The sequence below is a fragment of the Alosa sapidissima genome, chromosome 4, assembly GCF_018492685.1.
Source record: "Alosa sapidissima isolate fAloSap1 chromosome 4, fAloSap1.pri, whole genome shotgun sequence".
Lineage (NCBI taxonomy): Eukaryota > Metazoa > Chordata > Actinopteri > Clupeiformes > Clupeidae > Alosa > Alosa sapidissima.
This window is the reverse complement of record NC_055960.1, coordinates 30941347-30959014: the sequence shown is the minus strand read 5'-3', so window position 1 is coordinate 30959014 and position 17668 is coordinate 30941347. Positions and strand designations below refer to the sequence as shown.

The following is a 17668-nucleotide window of genomic DNA, read 5'->3' as shown; positions in this document are numbered from 1 at the left end:
TTAACACATTGAAATAACCTGAAAAAAGACGTTTCACCAGGGCAGAAATGACAGTGTGACCAATATTTTCTTTTATTTTTCTTAATTAAGTGAAAAGCAGGGATGTTCGATGTATTCATGTAATATAGAAAATACCAACAATGTGTATGATTTAATGAATAAATATCTTTGGTGCATTTAAATTGATGGTGCTCACAAAATGTGCAAACTAAGCTATGTGAAAAAATAGACGGGCTGCTTGCTACACATTAAACAAAGGGCTAAGCTTACATAAGGTACATTTGATATGAACAAGAATATGAGTTTCCACAAAAATATAAACACATTGTAATTTTCAGTGGTTCATCCCACAAAGTGTGATGCTCCATCAGCATAGAGTTTGCTGTGTCCTTCTCTCCTTGCTCCATCCCATCTTAGGGTTGTTCTTGTTTGGTTTGCTTCTGGCCTTGAGCTTGGCCTCACTGCTGTGCCCCTTGGACCAGTGTCAAGTGGCAGGGTTTACAGAGGATCTGACCCTCCAGTGGGTGACAGCCCTGATCATTAGGCTCCGGAGAGAGAATAACCCTGCAGACCTGTATGAGTGAGAGGGAGGGCGTTTCAGTTTGCAGTAAAATCCAAATTTGAATTTGAAAGTCATATACACACACACACACACACGTGTGTGTCCTCACTCATTTCATACATGCATACAACAAACTCACTGATATATAGACATACGGACAACAGTGCTTCAATTTGTATCAGATGCTCTACCTCACAACGATAGCATTCTTCATGGAAGGAACGTCCAAGACACTCCACTGTGAAGCTGTCTGTGCCGTCCTCTCTCGGAATGATCAGCAGGTCACAGGCACTACACTGTGGGGCATACTTCCTGCATTGTTCAAAAAAGCAAGTGATTGTTAGACCACCATGTTTCTCTGCATGTTTCAGAGAAGTCCTTCATTAGTGTCAGGTCAGACAATTAGCTGAATAAGCATCTGTGTAATATGTTTATTTCAATTGTATAGTTTAAATAGTCAAACTTAGCATTATCACACTTTTTGTCAATTGTGTACCTGTAGTAGTCCTGAAGGCAGTACACCTCCCCAACCTCTCCCTGTGCAAATCTCTGCTCCCCAATTGGTTGCTTGCAGGTCGTACATACGAAGCAAGGTGGATGATAGGCTCGTTCCAAGGCACGAATCACATGATCCTTGATGACCTCACCGCAGGCCCAGCAGGGCTCCAGGCTGGCCTTTTAAGGGTTGAGAATAGGTTAAGTGCTATTGTCCTCTATGCAGGGGTTCCCGTGAAACCAGTGTGAAACCAGCATGTTGTTTGTCAGTTTAGATCTAATGAGTTGTTGTGACAACAAAGTAGTTACACAGAGTAGCACACACCTGGTAGCAGTCCTCACAGAGTGGTATCCCAGCTTTGTTATAGTACAGTTTGCCAGCCAGGGGAATGTGACATTGCCGACACTGGAAACAAGTGGCATGGTATGTCCTGTTTAGGGCCTCGATGGCAGGTTCACTCAGAGCCACTGATTTTCTGCAAAAGCCACACAGATCTAACAAACAAAATAGAATTAAAGCTAGCCATGGCATGCACAAATGAAAACTGCAAAATGATAAGAATAAACTAAATTCGCTAGAGCTATGTTTAAAGCTTTAACTTTGTGTTGGCATTCACCTCTGCTCTCTAGTCCCACATTGTCCCTCGAGTCGTCCGGCCATGTCTGAGGCTGTTCATTTTTCTCGTCTCCACCAGAGGGGTGTCTCTCCTCAAGCTGTTTCTCAGCGGGAGCTCCTGCCTTTGTGAGAAAGGTTACGATGGTTCAGAGCACGACGACAGCTATCCGCTTTGTAAAAACTCAACACCATTCAACTGCCCAGGCTTCAAATCAATCTTTGAACTTTGGAGGTTGTGATGGAGCCCGTTTTCCTATTAGACATTCTCTGGTTGTGATGTGTTTCATCCAGGTGATGAAACTGATGTAATGATTGGCACAGCTGCTGAAAATGGCCTTAAGTCAAGAAATGATGCTAATCAGAATGTTACATAATGGATCACTGTAGATTATTGACCCCCTCTTGATCTGTCAGTATATTGTACATTCCACCTCCACATCACCTGTATGAACTGTTATCATCCAGGATACGCTACAGGTCCATAAAAACACACATCACAAGACTCATGAACAGTTTTTATCCCAAAGCCATTACCATAATGATCTTGGAGCTTAAAGCAAACCGGAACACATCACGATAATTATCTTTTTAACTGCATTAACTACATTGGCATGAATGAGTGGGAGATACAAATGTATGTGTGATGTGAAAATAAGATGATGAGTACATGGAGGCAGAGTATTTATTATCTTATTAATTATGTTATCAATTTTACTATATTTTATTATTTATTGTATATATTTTACTCTCTATAGAGCCTGGTTCTTGAGTGTACCTGAATTTCATTGTATATTGTACAATGACAATAAAGAAATCAAATCTTATGTTATCTTATATCAGTACCATTTTTGTATTTGAAACATCACCTGAGTTTAACAATTTGTCTCCTATTTGGGATTTCCAACCTAACACCTATATTGTGTACTCCCTTCAACTCCCTAAATAATGTCCTGTCATTGTGTTGTATCCATGGACATTTTGTGTCTTTCATGTTCTCACAGGAAACGTTACACAAATAGCGTATGGGGAAAATCTGCTTAATGCAGAGAACATTTGTTGCCATAGATGGAGCTGAACACAAATATTTGCATTTTTGAAAACATTGTGTATTTCTATGCGGAGGAATGCTGTTTGCTGAGCTCAACCAACATAGCTGAACACTCATAGGGCCCCATGGCCTGGGTGAGTTGTGAACAGAAATGTGTGAATTCCCCTCTGACCCGATGAGGGAACACTATGCTCCCAGCCTCGGTGCCCGAGATTAGGCAGCTACAGTGGCCACTGTTTTCATTGCATCTGCCACAAGACTGAACCCACAATAATGGCGCAAGAGGGAGCGTTGAATTTCACTGAGCTGGAGAAAAGTTGCCGAGATGTGTGTATTTGGTTAAATGCTCTGTTTCTTTTGGTAAGGCTAAAAAGACAGAGACAACAAAGCGCAGGTCACGCTTGTCTCCTAAAAAACAACTGCGCCCCAGCTGCCTTCACGTAACCCCCCCCCCCCCCCCCTCTCTAATATCATCTGCAGATGTACTTATTTGACACTGCTCTCTAGAGCACCACAAGTCCTCCAAAATCCACTGGAAATTCTGCAAAAATGTGCTGTCACAACAAGCTGTTGGATTCCGTTTGTGTTCCTACGATGGTGAGTATGCCCGGTCTTGGGGTGGGAATGGTTGTGGGGGAATAAGTGGTTCTTGAGGCCAGGAGGACTTACCTCAGCTGTTGTGGCAGTGGGTGTAGCGTGCTGGAGGTGAGGGGGGCTGAGATGGGGGTTCTGGATGGATGGAGCAAGCGGTGGGGGAATGGCAGGATCAGCCGAGAGGGCAGGGGGAGACGTCACAGGGGGCGGAGGGGGAAAAAACTCTGGTATAACAAGATCACAGTGGGGTGGAGGGTGGTTAGATGAACATGGTGGATTTTTCCATCTGCCCATCACAAGCACAGGCATGCTAATGTTGATTGAAATACTTTAACTTTGCACAACACACAAATATGTTGCCATCTTTCACTGCACAATATTGCTTGCTTGCTCTGACTTGAGTCAGAAAGATCACAGGGAGTATATTATAGATATTGATGACTTTGGTAACACTCAGAGGAGAGAGGAGAGAAGAAAGGCGATAATGCATACTGATTCCACATATGTTTTGACATATTCAGAGAGGCAATGAAATATCTTTTGACTAAATCTGTATGGTCTGGCAGGTGATTACCATCAGAGAAGGGTTCTGCAGCCGAGTCCTGTTTGGGGCTCTTTCCTCCCCCAGGGCCCCTGTCCTTTCCCACGGTTGCCGCAGGTGAAGGGGGTTCGGGGAAAGGTTCTGGGGCTGAAGCTGGGAAAGGTTCTGGAGCTGAAGCTGGGGAAGGCGAAGGCATCTGTGTCCTCCTGTGTCCATCTTGCAAGGTGGCAGAGGGTCGGCGCTGGGCGAGCTGAGGCTCACTGGTGCCATAGCCAGGGCTGAGGGGCAGGCCAGAGTCTCTGGCCTTGGTGCTGTGAACGTGGGAGTTGGGTGTGACGGTGGCGCGGTAAGGGGAGGCCAGAGTGATGAACACTGAGGACACCATCCTCTTTGGGGGTGCTGCAGACATCATGGTGCTGGAACGGCAGCATGGAGAGTGTTAGTTAAAGACTCTCCTGCGTCTACCCAAACACACAGTCATACTTCCTTCTCATTTATAGGCCTGCTGTATAATTTGCAGAGGATTAAAAAAAAAAAAAGAAAGTTATTCTGTATTACAACCCAAAAAAATCATGTAATGTAACTTTGTTTCATGTTGCTGCCATATTTCAGGAATATTATTATTACTAACTTGGACTTGCTGTTAAAAAAGCAATGTTTTTTCCTGTTTTTCTATCTGGGCAGGCAGTGGAACATTGTGGTTTATCTAAGCATCCAGAAAGAGAAAGCAAGGCTTTTTAACACCCATTTATGATCAAGCTGGTCAGTGGAGTCCCACCCATGGGACACATTTCCTCACACCAACTATAATCATTTACACAAACCACCCCCACTCTGTCTCCCTCCCTCTCACATGCAAAAGAATAACAGTGTCTATATCTGCTGCAATAGAGTAATGTGTATTCATTTGAGTATTGTCTTTATGAAAGTAGTGTTTAAGAAAGTGAGTACAAGTACTGGCTTCAGATTGTTTTGCTTATCAATTTGCTTTTACTTTCAAATTAAGACAAAGACCAGAACTTTGTTTATTTTTTGGTGATGTACCTGGCCTTGGCCCTGCTAGAATGTTTGGTCAGAGATGGGAATACTGGCACTTATGTAAGACTCCTTGTGTGGGGCAAATGTATGAGGTGTGATCACCTGAGTGTAAAGCTATTGGAATATAATATACAGAGAGTTCCCAATGTCTTTCACACTCAAACAAGAACGACATGTCAGAGAGGACTGTTCCATTTACCAGTAAATACTGATATTGTGCCTTTAAACACATTCACCAGACACACAAACACAAACACAAATACACAGACACATATAAACAAATGTGTCTATGTACATGTGCATGTATGTACTTATAGGCTACTGTGTATGCAGTATGTGCAAAGTATACTTAAAATGCAGGAATGAACATACTGTATAAATCACAGCAAATCTTAAGCCCACAAGCACAATCCTCTCTCCCACTGTTCCCTCTGGTCCAGTTGGCACGGTTTCATCATATTCACCATTTTGTCAAGTATTGAGAAACTAAAGTGAGATCACTGTTTCCTGAAAGAAAAGAATTGCATAACTCAATGTGCAAAACCCATTCAACATACCTGTTGGGGAACCAGTATTAACCCTCTGCTCTGTAGTCCTCCTCTTTTTCTCTCTTCCTCTCCCTCTCTTTCACTCCTTCTGAATCTTGAAGCTCCCGGTCGGCCCCACTAGTGTCACTCACAGGGCCGTCACTAAAAGAGTAAGAGAGAGGGCTGTCGTAGAACGGGCAGCTATCTACAGAAAGCCACTCCTTTTCCTCCACTGCTCGCCCCCTCCCTCTCTTCCTCCCTCTCTCCCTCCCTCTCTTCCTCCCTCTCTCCCTCCCACACTCCTGTTCCCTCCCTCTCCCCTGCTTAGTGACAACACTCCTTTCCCAGCCGTAAAAGGTAAACAGTTCATCACTGACAAAGCCCACTAAAATGGATGACACTTGCACAGTCATCAACTCACAAAAACAATCTAGTCATAAAGTTTTTGTACAGTCACACACACACACACAGATTTCACAACCACTCATCAGCTGTGAGACATGCACTAAAACACAAGCACTGAAAGCTAAGACATGATGTATAGTACATGCAAAAAAGCATGCACTACTACAAGGCATGCGTGTGCATACACGCACACAGGCACACATACACACACACACACGCACATGCACACACACACAAATACACAACCCCCCCTTTCCTCTCCTTTATCTCTGAGAATTCAGCAGGATGTGACTGTACCTGCCTTTTCCAGCTTTGCCTCTGCTTCTTTTCTCTGCGTGCCCCTGTTCCTCTCTCCTTCTCATTGTTCTGTCACTTTATTTTCTCTACCTCCCTCATCGAGTCTGCCCTCTCTCTTTTTTTCTGTTCCCCTTCATTCTTCTCCTCCCATCCCCCAATGCCAATGCTATTGCCTCTTGTTAGTTTTTTTTTTCCCCTTTTCTTGAAGCATCCATTTTACACAGTTTTCCTGTTGTTTTGTGCCTCTGGATAAATCAAAACAAAGTTAAATAATAATATCCAAACTGAGGCAGGCTCAGACAGTTCTCGGGAGCTCAGGTCAGTTCATGAGGGTATAAAGTGATACTGCAGACAGATTCCTTAAAGCAAGAAGGTAGGGGAAAGGCAGGGATTGTCTAACTGAGAGGCAAAAAGTAATGATAGGAAGAAAAGAATAGTGAATACATTTTGTATGTGGTATACTAAGCCACTGGAAAAGTAAGTGCCCCCTCTCTTCATATTTATCAGTCCTATCAGCAAATAGTTTGGCTTTGAATGGACCGTAACCTTGGGAAGCTAGTTCCCTTCACTGACTCTGGAATCTGGAGCAAGGGAAGGAAAAAAGACACCAAAAGAAGAAAGGAGTTGTAGGGGGTGGGGGGGTGGGGGTGGAGGAGGGATTGAGTGAAAAGAGTGTACAGACTCATGAAAATGGAGTGAGAGAGGGAAAAGGATTGAAAGAGATGAGATAGAAAGGGTGAGATGTAAACCAATATTAGGTAAGGGGGCTACAGGGTTAAGAATCAGGGGGAGGGGTCTGGGTCGGGGGGTTGTGTTGTTCCAGTGTCTGAAGAATGGAATGCCACAGTGATGTCACAGCAGCAGGAGGGAGCATGCCCAGCAATGACATCATCCCCGCCAGCTCAAGCTCCTCCTCCTCACCATCACTTTAGTTGCCAAAAGCTGCAACTATAGACAAGAAGTGGAGGAGCAGCTCTGATGCTGTGTTTGTGTGCAAGAATCTCTCCATATGCTTGTGTGTTATATGCAGATAACACACTATCACTTTTGTCCTGTTGTGAAGAGGACAAATGACAAGGAAATGGGTTTGGAATATGCCTCAAACATCCCAAAACAGGACATCACACAATTCTGCATGAGTATACTGCTGGTTGAGATATGATTCTGTCCTTGTTAATTTAGTAAGCTCGATGTGTGTGAGGAAAATGAGTCATAGCACATAAGTGTGTGTGTGTGCGCAGACTCACATTTGTGTTTAAACTGAGTCACATTAAAAGTATGTTGTATTTGTCTTTAAAATACGGTAGTGTGTCTCATTCTCTCTATGGGCTCTATCTTGCACTCCAGGGCAATTGACTTTGTATACTCATGCTTTTGTCTTTCCTATTTTGCAGTCAGCGCATATTGGAATTTTCCCTCCACAGGTAGGCTAATGTAGCTACTTCAGACCACCCCATTTTAGATTTGCGTCGGGCGCAACAGTCATTATCCCGCCGGTAAAGTAGCAACAGCGCCCGGGATCTGCCCACAAAGCTACTTACGCTTTGCGTTTTCATAATTCTGTTTTCTGTCGTTAAGATAGAGCCCTCTATGTCTTTTCTGTATTTTCTCTTCACCATACAGACGGTAATTACAAAAGCTAATCCAAACACCCCATTCTATCACTGATAATAAATATGACCAGTCAATGAGGTTTTCACATTTAATTTGACACTGAACGCATCAAGGTACTGTGAATGTTCTAGAAAATGTGTCGTCCCCCCCCCCCCAATAATGTAATCACGTTATCAAGGTGTACATTGGACCACAGCTGCATTTAACACAAGAAAACAAAATTAGTGCTCTAAATCAAACTCACACCATCCTACCAAACCACTATTTGAGTGTGTGAATGGTTTATTGAGGTAGATGCTTTTGTTATTAAATGTTTGAATCCCGCGAACACCTGAAATTTTACAAGAAGTTCAAAATGTTTAGACCACTGTATGGTGTTTCCCCATTCATGCCGACCATGGAGTTTAGTGGGAGCCTGAGATAGTTACCACATTTCCTTGTTCATGATTGAAACAGCCAGGAGCTGAGGTTGATTACTGCACAAGAGTCTTCTTCTGTTGGGATGGTTCTGCTGACTGTGCAGTAGGCTGCTCTTATGAACAGTCTGAACAGTGTGGCCTTGACATACAGTTCTCTCTTTGTTCACAGACCAGTTCTCTTAACAATGTCCTCTAACTCTAACCTTCTTCCTTTGTGTTTTATGCTATATTTTTTCTGGAACCACTTTTCTGGAGTCCCATTTACCCATGGCATTCCATGCTATTCCTGTCATCACAGACTGTAAGCCTGTGTCTTTAAAGAATGATTTCCTGTGGCAGTGGAGAGGTCCTGCTTTATGAGTTTGAGTCATTGTCATTGTCAGAGCTTTGGCCCTACGAGGACCTGTGCCACACCCATATGCCATTCCACCTGGTTAATGAGTGAAGAGTTACATAATATGCCTGCACGGCCTGTAGATAAAACAGGTTGAGTCCACATTACAGAGCATGAACATGGGACCACATCACCATGTACAGGAGTATAGCGGTCTTGTGCAATGGGTTCAGTCAGTTAGTCATGCCACAGTTGGCTGTGTGAGAAAAGGAAGCCTGTTCTTGTCATTCAGAGGATGGTGGGCCATGAGGATCCTTGTCATCTTCCTTGAGAAGGAACGGGATAAACACAGCCTTTAGAAACACACCCATAGCATAGAGAGCAGGTCTACATAAAAATATGTTTTACGTCATTATCAATTACACAACGAAAGTAACAAATAAATAACACAATGAGCCAAAACAAAAACAATAGCAACCAAGTTTATGTCCTGTATTACAGGGGACCAAAACTTAAATGCAGTGCTGTGAGTTGATTTCCCCTTCTAATTACCAACTTACTGCCTTGCAGGATATATTTATAGACAGAAAGTAGCTATTAGTGCACTTGTCCTAGTTAAGAAAAACGCCTGCAGTCGATTATAGCTAACACTTGGTAGCATGTTGAATTGTCTTTGACTTCCAAAAGAGCTTGTAATCTTGACAAATTAGTGATTCTATTTCTGGGCATTGAGATCACTGCAGCATTTGTAAGTCACAGTGAACTTCAGTGCTCCTGTCCTAAATTTATTTATTTTTAACATTGACAACTTTGCTATAAAAGGGACAAGGGCACAGGATTGTTACAAAAGTGGTACCTGGGCATGTACATAGACATGTTCCAACTATGTCTGTCATTGAGTTGCTTATATCTGTTAGTAAATCTGACTGCCATCCACAGAGGCTGACTAACTCACCGGTGGCACGGTGGAACGCAGGAGGCCCAGAGAGGGAAGCAGGCACACACTCTCCCCCAAGAAGCAGAACAGCACCTGGAGCACATCGGTGAAGTTCCCCACCATCAGCAGCCACACAAACAGGGTCACCACGCGGAGCCCTGCCGACCGCAGCATCGCCTGGCCGCCTGGGCTGCTCTGCTGGTCCTCTGAGGAAAGACAGAAACAAAGCTATACTCAACAAGGTGCAATAGGATCAAAGTTCATTCTTTATTCATCTCCATGCATCTTGTGGTTACTTGTTGTATGTGATGATATGATTATTAGCTTCCTCAACTAATTAAAACAAGATAAATTAGAATGGAGTGAACACAAGCTGGGGAATCTTCTCCCCGGCAGCATTTCTGAAAAGCTCATTCCCTGTCATCACTCTACTTGCTTATTATAACCTGATGTTATCATGTTGATAAGGCTCCCATATGCATTCAAAGCCTCTGAACCATGAACAGCTTTTTTTTTTAAAGAACTTTTGTTCTGAGCTGATTGTCTAAGGTGTTGTTCTGAGCTGATTGTCTAAGGTGTTGGTTGATGAATGGTTACAGTCACACACACACACACACACACACACACACACACACACACACACAGACACACACACACACACACACAGACACACACACACATGCACACACAGACACACACACACACACACACACACACACACACACAGACACAGACACAGACACAGACATAGACACACAGACAGACATACACACACACACGCACGCACACTTACCCAATACCCGAAGCAATAGTAAGATGTAGCACAGGGTCATTGGTGTCCAAAACCTCAGGTCTTCCGCCCCCAACAGGAAGTGCTGACTCACCACAGCAGTGGCAGCCACACTGGCTAGAGTGAAGATCATGACAACACTGCGGCGTAGCGTAGGTAGCAGAGCGTCCCGAGAGGAGACCAGGGTGAGGCAGACGCCGCAGTCACGCTGAGAGTAGTGCCTGGGGTATAGCAGCCCTACATGAGCCCACAGGCGCTCACCCTGCCTGGCCAGGAACCAGCAGAGGCCGGCGGCCAGCAGGAGGCTGAGTCCGCGGTGCGGGGCTTCTCCGTGGAGGTACTGGAGAGTGCAGGTGAGCGCACAGCCCAGCGAGAACTGGCACTGGATCAGGAACTGCTTGGTGACTTCATGCAGGGTTCCCTAATAGAGTAGATAGAGAGAGTCTCAATCTAACTAGATCAAAATAGATGTTCCTCCAGCAGTAATATGAAGGGCCACCACAGCATTGTATTACAATACAAAAGTTTGAGCTGGAAAACTGTGTGGTGATAGACACAAGATAACGAGAGAAATTCTTTACAAGCATAATGTGACCAGTGACTTATAGTGCCTTGAGATAAAACCATTGGTGGAATGATTATGTGTAGCAATTATTGTATCACCCCAGGACTGTATAAGTTTGTGTGGTTAATGTGGGTTTTGTGGAATCTTGCCTGTCCAAAAATGAGTGAGGCCAGGACAGCTCTGAGGCAGAACTCCAGGACTATCAGGGAAGAGACGCGAGGTCCCACCAGAGAAAGAACTCCTGTGAGGAGAATGAATTGGATTCCACTGCTTAGGCGACCAATCGACTTTGTTTCACCATTTGGTCTCTCAGAAGTGCCATCTGCTGGTGTGTATCTGAGGAGTACAAGTCAAGAGACATTTGGTCAGATCCCATCAAGTGTATTATATCACTGTAACTAATAATGCTGTTTCAGTCTCACTCTTCAGTCCCAGCACTCAAGAAGTCATACAAATGTTGGATATTTAGGGTTGAGAGTAGACTTTTTAAACAACAACAGTTTTGCATGAAAGCCTGGAAAAGGTTTGAAAACTTGGCAACAATGTTTCATATCATCAATGTTATTATAATGGTTACAGAACATAACAATTCAAAATGTTTTATGGTTTTTATTGCTTAAATAAAATATACTGCAAAATCACCTTGTGCAACGGACGAACAGGCTAACCCGTAACAGATTACACATCAGAGTTGTTCCACAAGCCCCAACCACTCCTGATAACAAAAGAGTCATTAACTACAGGACATAATGTATACTTTTTGAAATGTATATATTAATACAGCAGCAAACATTATCACATGAGCTCTCCCTTGATTATTTTTATATTCATTCTGAAACATCCCCACTCACTTACCTAGCAGAATGGAAACCACAGGATTGTCCTCCATCGGCAGCCACACCATTACAGCACCAAAAGTCATGATTCAAGTATAACAAACGGTGATTAGTCCAGCTCTTATGTGGGACAAGTGATTCAATCATCAAGGATCCTTTCATCAAAAAACAGAATACTCTTTTCAAAGACATGCACCCATTTCATAGCACTGATCACAGAGCTCATGTTACCACTATCTATCTCAAGCTACAAAGGTCAGGACATTACTCAACTCAAAGGAGATAACCATTCTTTTGCCTTGTATTTTCTTTCAGAGTGTACTGAGAATGAGTTTCAGTCTCGCTAAAGAACTGATTATCAATGGTGCTCTGTATTTGTACAGTATATATTTTATTGGTTTATATTTTCTAATATAAAGTACCATCAACACATTTTTATATCAGCAAAATCTTTATTAAGGGGGATACATAGTGATTAACATATCAACATTTATAGATAATTAGTATTTACATTTTTCATTCAATACATAAAGCATATCGGCATATCATTTTCTCCATTTTACTAATGAATATAGCACATCTTTATCTTCAGGGAGAGCATACATCATATTAGCCTGTTACATGACAGTGTACTCATTCTAAGGTCAGGCACAGAGAGGAGGATTGCATCCGTTTTATGATGAGTTGTGTTCATTATAGCTTTATTATTAGTCCAAGACGTATTCAGAGGTAATTATCAGTATGTTCACTAAAACATGGAGATGTAGCACCCTGTGATTCAGTATGTACTGCTTAAAAGACAAAATGATACAAGGAAATCCTGAGAGACCTACCAAATGAACATGAGGCTAAATTAAATGGCCCCAAGAAAAGTTTCCCTTCCCTTTCTCAGCGTGATCCTGTAACACATTCTCCCTGAGAGTGTCTTTAACTGGAGTGCTCAGACTAAGGCGCAGCTGCGCTGCCATAACCTCGGCACCTAGACAAGCGAGCGTGGTTCCTGACAACCCCCCCCACCCCACCCCGGCATGACTCTCTTTCAACAGCTCTTCACAGGGAGTCCAACTGGTACTGGAGCGCCCTCTGCCTCATCACGTCCCACAGCAGCATGCTGAGCACCGTGTGGGGGGCCAGGCGCAGGAACACCGGCCCGATGCCCTTATACAGGCCCAGCGGGCCCTCGGCCTTCATCACCTTCAGCATGCAGTCCAGGAAGCCCCGGTACAGCTGGCCCTGAGCATCAGGGATGACAGAGAAAGACAGAAGGAGAGGTAAATACAAACGGAACGAAACAGGCTAGAAAGAGTAGAAAGACTAAGAAAGACAGATGCAAGAAGTATTCGTGGCAGTGCAATTTAAACAAAAATGTGTAAGCATTATGGAATTGAGAGACATGTTTAATGTTTTGTACAAAAGTTACTAGGGGAAATCATATAGGTCATCTCAATACACAAGGCACCGACTGACACACAGATAGCCCAATTAAGAAAAGGGAATATGAAAACCCTACCCTTCGAAACTCATCCACAGGTTGGTTGTAAAGTCTTGTGCTAATCACATCAAATGGGGTCATCGTGATGGTCACCGCAAGACCACTTAGCATAGCAGCGGTCAAGGCAACCAGCCAGCTGTTTGGATGAAACCACTGTAGGAGACAATGTGCATTAAGTTAGCAAAGACTCCGCAAGAACAGCAATAATGCCATGAAAGACAAATGTCTAATTTCAGGAGGCACAGAATATCCTTGTGCTGTGCATTCACCAAGAGCTCAAAAGGATAATGATTCTTACAACTTCACACTCGGGGCAAATGAAAACTATTTTGGTGAATCTACAGAAAGTGAGAGATCTGTGTGTCTGGGGCCCATGACCTCACCTCTGTGTGAGAGACCCACTCCTTGGCCGAGCTGAAGGTTGCAAGCTGGGCAGCTGAGCCCACCATGACCCTGGGCACAGCTCCGTTCACCCCTCTCCACAGTCCCACCAGCCCCTCACGACGGTAGATGGAAGCAAAGGCACTTGACACTCCCTGAGAGGGAAAGAGACAGTGAGAGAGAGCGAGAGAAAGAGAGGATTATTAGTTTAAATCTGTAAGTCTGTTTAGCAATTGACAAATGTGTGCTATTTATAAATCTGTGAAAGAGAAAATTATAGACCAAGTCATTTCAGGTTTAATGCAGCATGTCCCCTCTAAATTCATGTAAATCTGGCTAAACACATCAGGAGTTCCAGAATAAAAGAGGTGTTCAGGGAATTGGTTGCTTTAAAGACATAAAGACACAATTTACACAACTAAACATCACTGTGCTAAAGTGAATACACAGTATGTCCTGTACAACAGAATGCACTCAATCATAATTAAATGAAGCCACAAGACCGCGCTTTAACACAGAAGTGTGGGGTATTTCTGAATGGGTCCCCTTTAATTGCAATTTTTAAGCATATTTTTTGGGCTTTTGCCTTTAGGTCCATAGGACAGTAGAGAGAGAGAGAGAGAGAGAGAGAGAGAGAGAGAGAGAGAGAGAGAGAGAGAGAGAGAGAGAGAGAGAGAGAGAGAGAGAGAGAGAGAGAGAAAGAAAGAAAGAAAGAAAGAAAGAAAGAAAGAAAGAAAGAAAGAAAGAAAGAGAGAGAGAGAGGGGAGGCGAATGGGAGAGAGATATGAGGTGGGATCAGGAAAATACTGCAGGTCGGAATCAAACCGATTGATCGGAGATCGTTCTATGTACATAGTACTATACTATAAACATACAGAGCTATTGAAGTAAATAATTCAATCACTTAACAGTAAGAGGCTACAGTAAGTAAACTAATTGTTTACGCAATGAAGGGGAAAAAATGGTATCTGTGATGCGATCCAAGCCTGGCCAAAGTTCACCTCAGGGACAAGACAAACCAAAGCCACAGCACAAACCAGGCGCACGCCTCTTTTTGAAACCCTCTCATTGGCTACAGCTAGAAGACTGTGGGAGGTGTGTCACAAGCATTTGTCTTGTGGTAGGAAACACACATGCCCAGCAGCACCTGTCTAACACGTTCAGATATAGGCCTGCTGGAACTCTGTTTCTCAACGAGACGCCATCCCTGCACACAGAGTGCAAATATGGACAGATATTTGGATGTCCTGTAATAACAGAGCCTCTGGCCATATATGTAGATCAAAGGACCATTTACTTCACCTGGTGGTTATGTTGATGACCCACAGCAATAGTCTCCACTGTTTGGGCTTGAAGATGTGTCTTGACCTTTAAGAGGGGAAAGTCAGCAATGAGACACAGTGTTAGCTTTCTGTGTGCATGTAGACTAGTGTAAAACTACCACAGGCTCTCTGTGGAATGCTCTGTGCTACAGTCATTCAATGTTAACAACCATAGAGCCAGTCTGCCAATAAAGAGTAAGGTGTGGCTGTTGCATAACACTGATATGTTTAGATTATGGCAGATTGCTCACTCCAATGCTTCTTTCAATCTTTACTTTTTTTGATCTATATTATTTTTACTACTTTACAGTTTTGAAATTTAAAATGTCATCTATCCCACGTGACTTCATACAGTGAGATCCTTGTGAGATAATGTTTCTCTTCCTGATAGCTATATTAGCATATGACATGAGTGCTCTGCTAAAGATTACTTGGCAGTTTATAGAGCGGGAAATCATGCACGTTATATTGAAGTACACAAACATACACACAGCTTGGACACCTGCCAAAGGACCCTTAAAATAGGTACACATCTCATCACATCAGCCTCCTCTGTCACCCGAGCCTATGGAAGCCTTGAATGCTGGAGAAGCCAGATAGGGTGACAAAGTCACATTTACTGGATATGTGTATATGCCGGATATCTTGTCTGACCCAGATACAGATACACATACACACGTATAGAATTTTAAATGGGTCAACATCAACAACAGGACCTGCAGAATTTCAGACATGTAACCTTACAAGACCCGACCTCTGTGAGTGGTGTTCAGATAAGGACCTACTAGATTGTAAAACATTAAGTCACACATGAAAAATCCTGGAAAACATGACTAAATTCTGCATTTGCCGTTCTGGACAATTGTACATAACTGTAATTGTACTGGACACTGTTAATAAAGCAAAGACCTAAAGAGGTGAGTAAAAGTCAAGACCCTGTCCATATTGGTAGATCTCTCAGGATATCTTTGCATCACTTTATGTCTTTTAAGCAGTACATATATATATCAGAGGCTGCTACGACTCCATGTTTTAGTCAACATTATTGTTAACTGATATAATTAACTGATAATTACCTCTGAATTGCTTTTAAAACCCAGACGTTGACCCACATAACAGCACATTCCAATAGAAATGTAGACCAAATTTGTCAAAGGGCCTTTTCTTCGCTACCATAAACATGAATGGAACTACTTAAACATGCCCTCCCCAAATTAGTTCAGCACTTCATCTTCAGAGTTGCAATCAACAGGCTTCACTTCTACTTGACCGCCTTGTCTGGTTTACTCACCAGGTAGGCTGGTGATGCCACGAAGGCCCCCAGGGCTCCCGCAACGGCTCCAGCCATGATGTTCCCTCCTGGGGCTTGGGTGAGCCCAGCCGCCTCGCTGTAGGAGTAGAAGCCCAGTCGCACGCCATTCATGAAGCCCTGGTAGAGTAAACCGGCGCTCAGGCCCTTCTGAAGGCCACGGAGACCATCGTTGCGGCCCACCACCCACAGAGCCTGCAGGACGCCCCGGTAGTGCCTCTGGTAGGAGCCGCGGGCCCTCAGCTCGCCCTGCAGCTGCAGGCGTGTCTTCACCACCTCCAGGGGGTTCGTGAACACGCAGGCTCCACAGCAGGCCAGTGCGCCCAGCACAAAGTCCAGAGGGGGCCAAAGGTGGGGTGGCCCTTGCGTCGGAGCCCGGCTTAGAGCTGGCATGGCGACTGGAGGACTGCTGAAGGGAGACTCTGTGGTTGGATAGTCCAGCAGGGTGCCTGTCGTCATCTTACGAAATGTCTCTGACGTCACAAGGAGAGTTAGTGCCTCTGATCTTGATAAAATCCAGTTTGCTGACTACACGTCAGAGAATTCCCTGGCTTTTGTTATGAGGGCTTTACAACATTTGTGAAACCCTGAGATAATCAGTGATGTACAAACTGGTGATTGTGTCCTTATGATAGTAGTCCCAGTCCTGTTGTCAGCACTCTGTGGTCATAACTGACACACTGATCCTGCATTAGAGCAGACCACTGCACTAATACTTGGTATTTCAGATATCCTGATCCACATGCTTCTTCTAGAATCCTTGCATACAGTCTTCAGGGTCATCAAAGTGAGATGACATGAAAGTTATCCAGTCAAGTCTGGCTCCAAACTATCACTTGACTCCACCATCGTAGTCAAAGGTAAAGATTCAATGATTTCTGGAAGGCCAGCTGTAGACAGTGCCTAAACAGGTCTTCCTGAAAGTTTCCTTAGGCTACTCTAGAGATCTGCAGGCAACATTTCAGAGGAAACAGTGATTATAATACGTAATGAGATAACCATAGTAGAGAAAAAATCTTATATTCTTATAATTTAAGAATAATTTACATAATAGCAGCGTTGTCATATTCTATTTGAAGGGTTTTCTTATACAATTAGCCTTCAGTCAAAGTGTAGTGTGACATACAGAACAACGCTAACGTCACATGAAACTCGTACGAGTAGCAGTCAGCCGAACTCAGGTGCTTTATGGGAGTATACAAACAGTGTGGATATGTAAAGAGTTAGTCCTGTATCGACAGTAACTTCAAAACGTTTTCAGTTAGCTAGTAAGCAAGCCTGCTTACCTGTACTGTAGCCGCTCACTCTCCTCCCTGGTTGTGCCACTGTAGCAGCGAGCGATGGTAAACATGTGCATTCAATACTTTCCAGTCCCCAAAGTCCCGCCCATAGACATTTCTGTCCAATCATCACTATGTCCTAGAATAAACTACCCTCTTCCCTAAGTGTCAGACCAATCGTTTCCTGCTCCTGCCCGTCCTTCACTGCTATAGAAATTCTCTGGGTAAAAGGTTATGGAACAGAGGTGGGTGGTTGTATGATAGTG

General features: G+C 43.7%; 3 protein-coding genes across 3 annotated transcripts; all 3 read right to left on the bottom strand.

Moving 5' to 3' along the window:
* Nucleotides 1–48: 48 nt before the first annotated feature.
* On the bottom strand, nt 49–6142 carry fblim1 (filamin binding LIM protein 1). Its single transcript, XM_042088416.1, has 9 exons — nt 6124–6142; nt 5452–5583; nt 3890–4272; nt 3391–3539; nt 1675–1795; nt 1383–1552; nt 1059–1237; nt 754–874; nt 49–572 (listed from the first exon to the last, which is right to left on the bottom strand). Exons 3-9 carry the CDS (start codon nt 4266–4268, stop codon nt 459–461), a joined length of 1233 nt encoding a protein of 410 aa, XP_041944350.1. The 5' UTR covers nt 4269–4272; nt 5452–5583; nt 6124–6142; the 3' UTR covers nt 49–458.
* A 1823-nt stretch (nt 6143–7965) lies between these two features.
* LOC121707305 (transmembrane protein 82-like) lies at nt 7966–11853 on the bottom strand. Its single transcript, XM_042089774.1, has 6 exons — nt 11638–11853; nt 11425–11497; nt 10932–11118; nt 10221–10638; nt 9446–9633; nt 7966–8816 (listed from the first exon to the last, which is right to left on the bottom strand). Exons 1-6 carry the CDS (start codon nt 11702–11704, stop codon nt 8775–8777), a joined length of 975 nt encoding a protein of 324 aa, XP_041945708.1. The 5' UTR covers nt 11705–11853; the 3' UTR covers nt 7966–8774.
* Nucleotides 11854–12062: 209 nt separating this feature from the next.
* Nucleotides 12063–17512, bottom strand: slc25a34 (solute carrier family 25 member 34). Its single transcript, XM_042089650.1, has 6 exons — nt 17409–17512; nt 16105–17069; nt 14794–14859; nt 13494–13646; nt 13129–13263; nt 12063–12851 (listed from the first exon to the last, which is right to left on the bottom strand). Exons 2-6 carry the CDS (start codon nt 16579–16581, stop codon nt 12669–12671), a joined length of 1014 nt encoding a protein of 337 aa, XP_041945584.1. The 5' UTR covers nt 16582–17069; nt 17409–17512; the 3' UTR covers nt 12063–12668.
* Between the last annotated feature and the right edge of the window lie 156 nt (nt 17513–17668).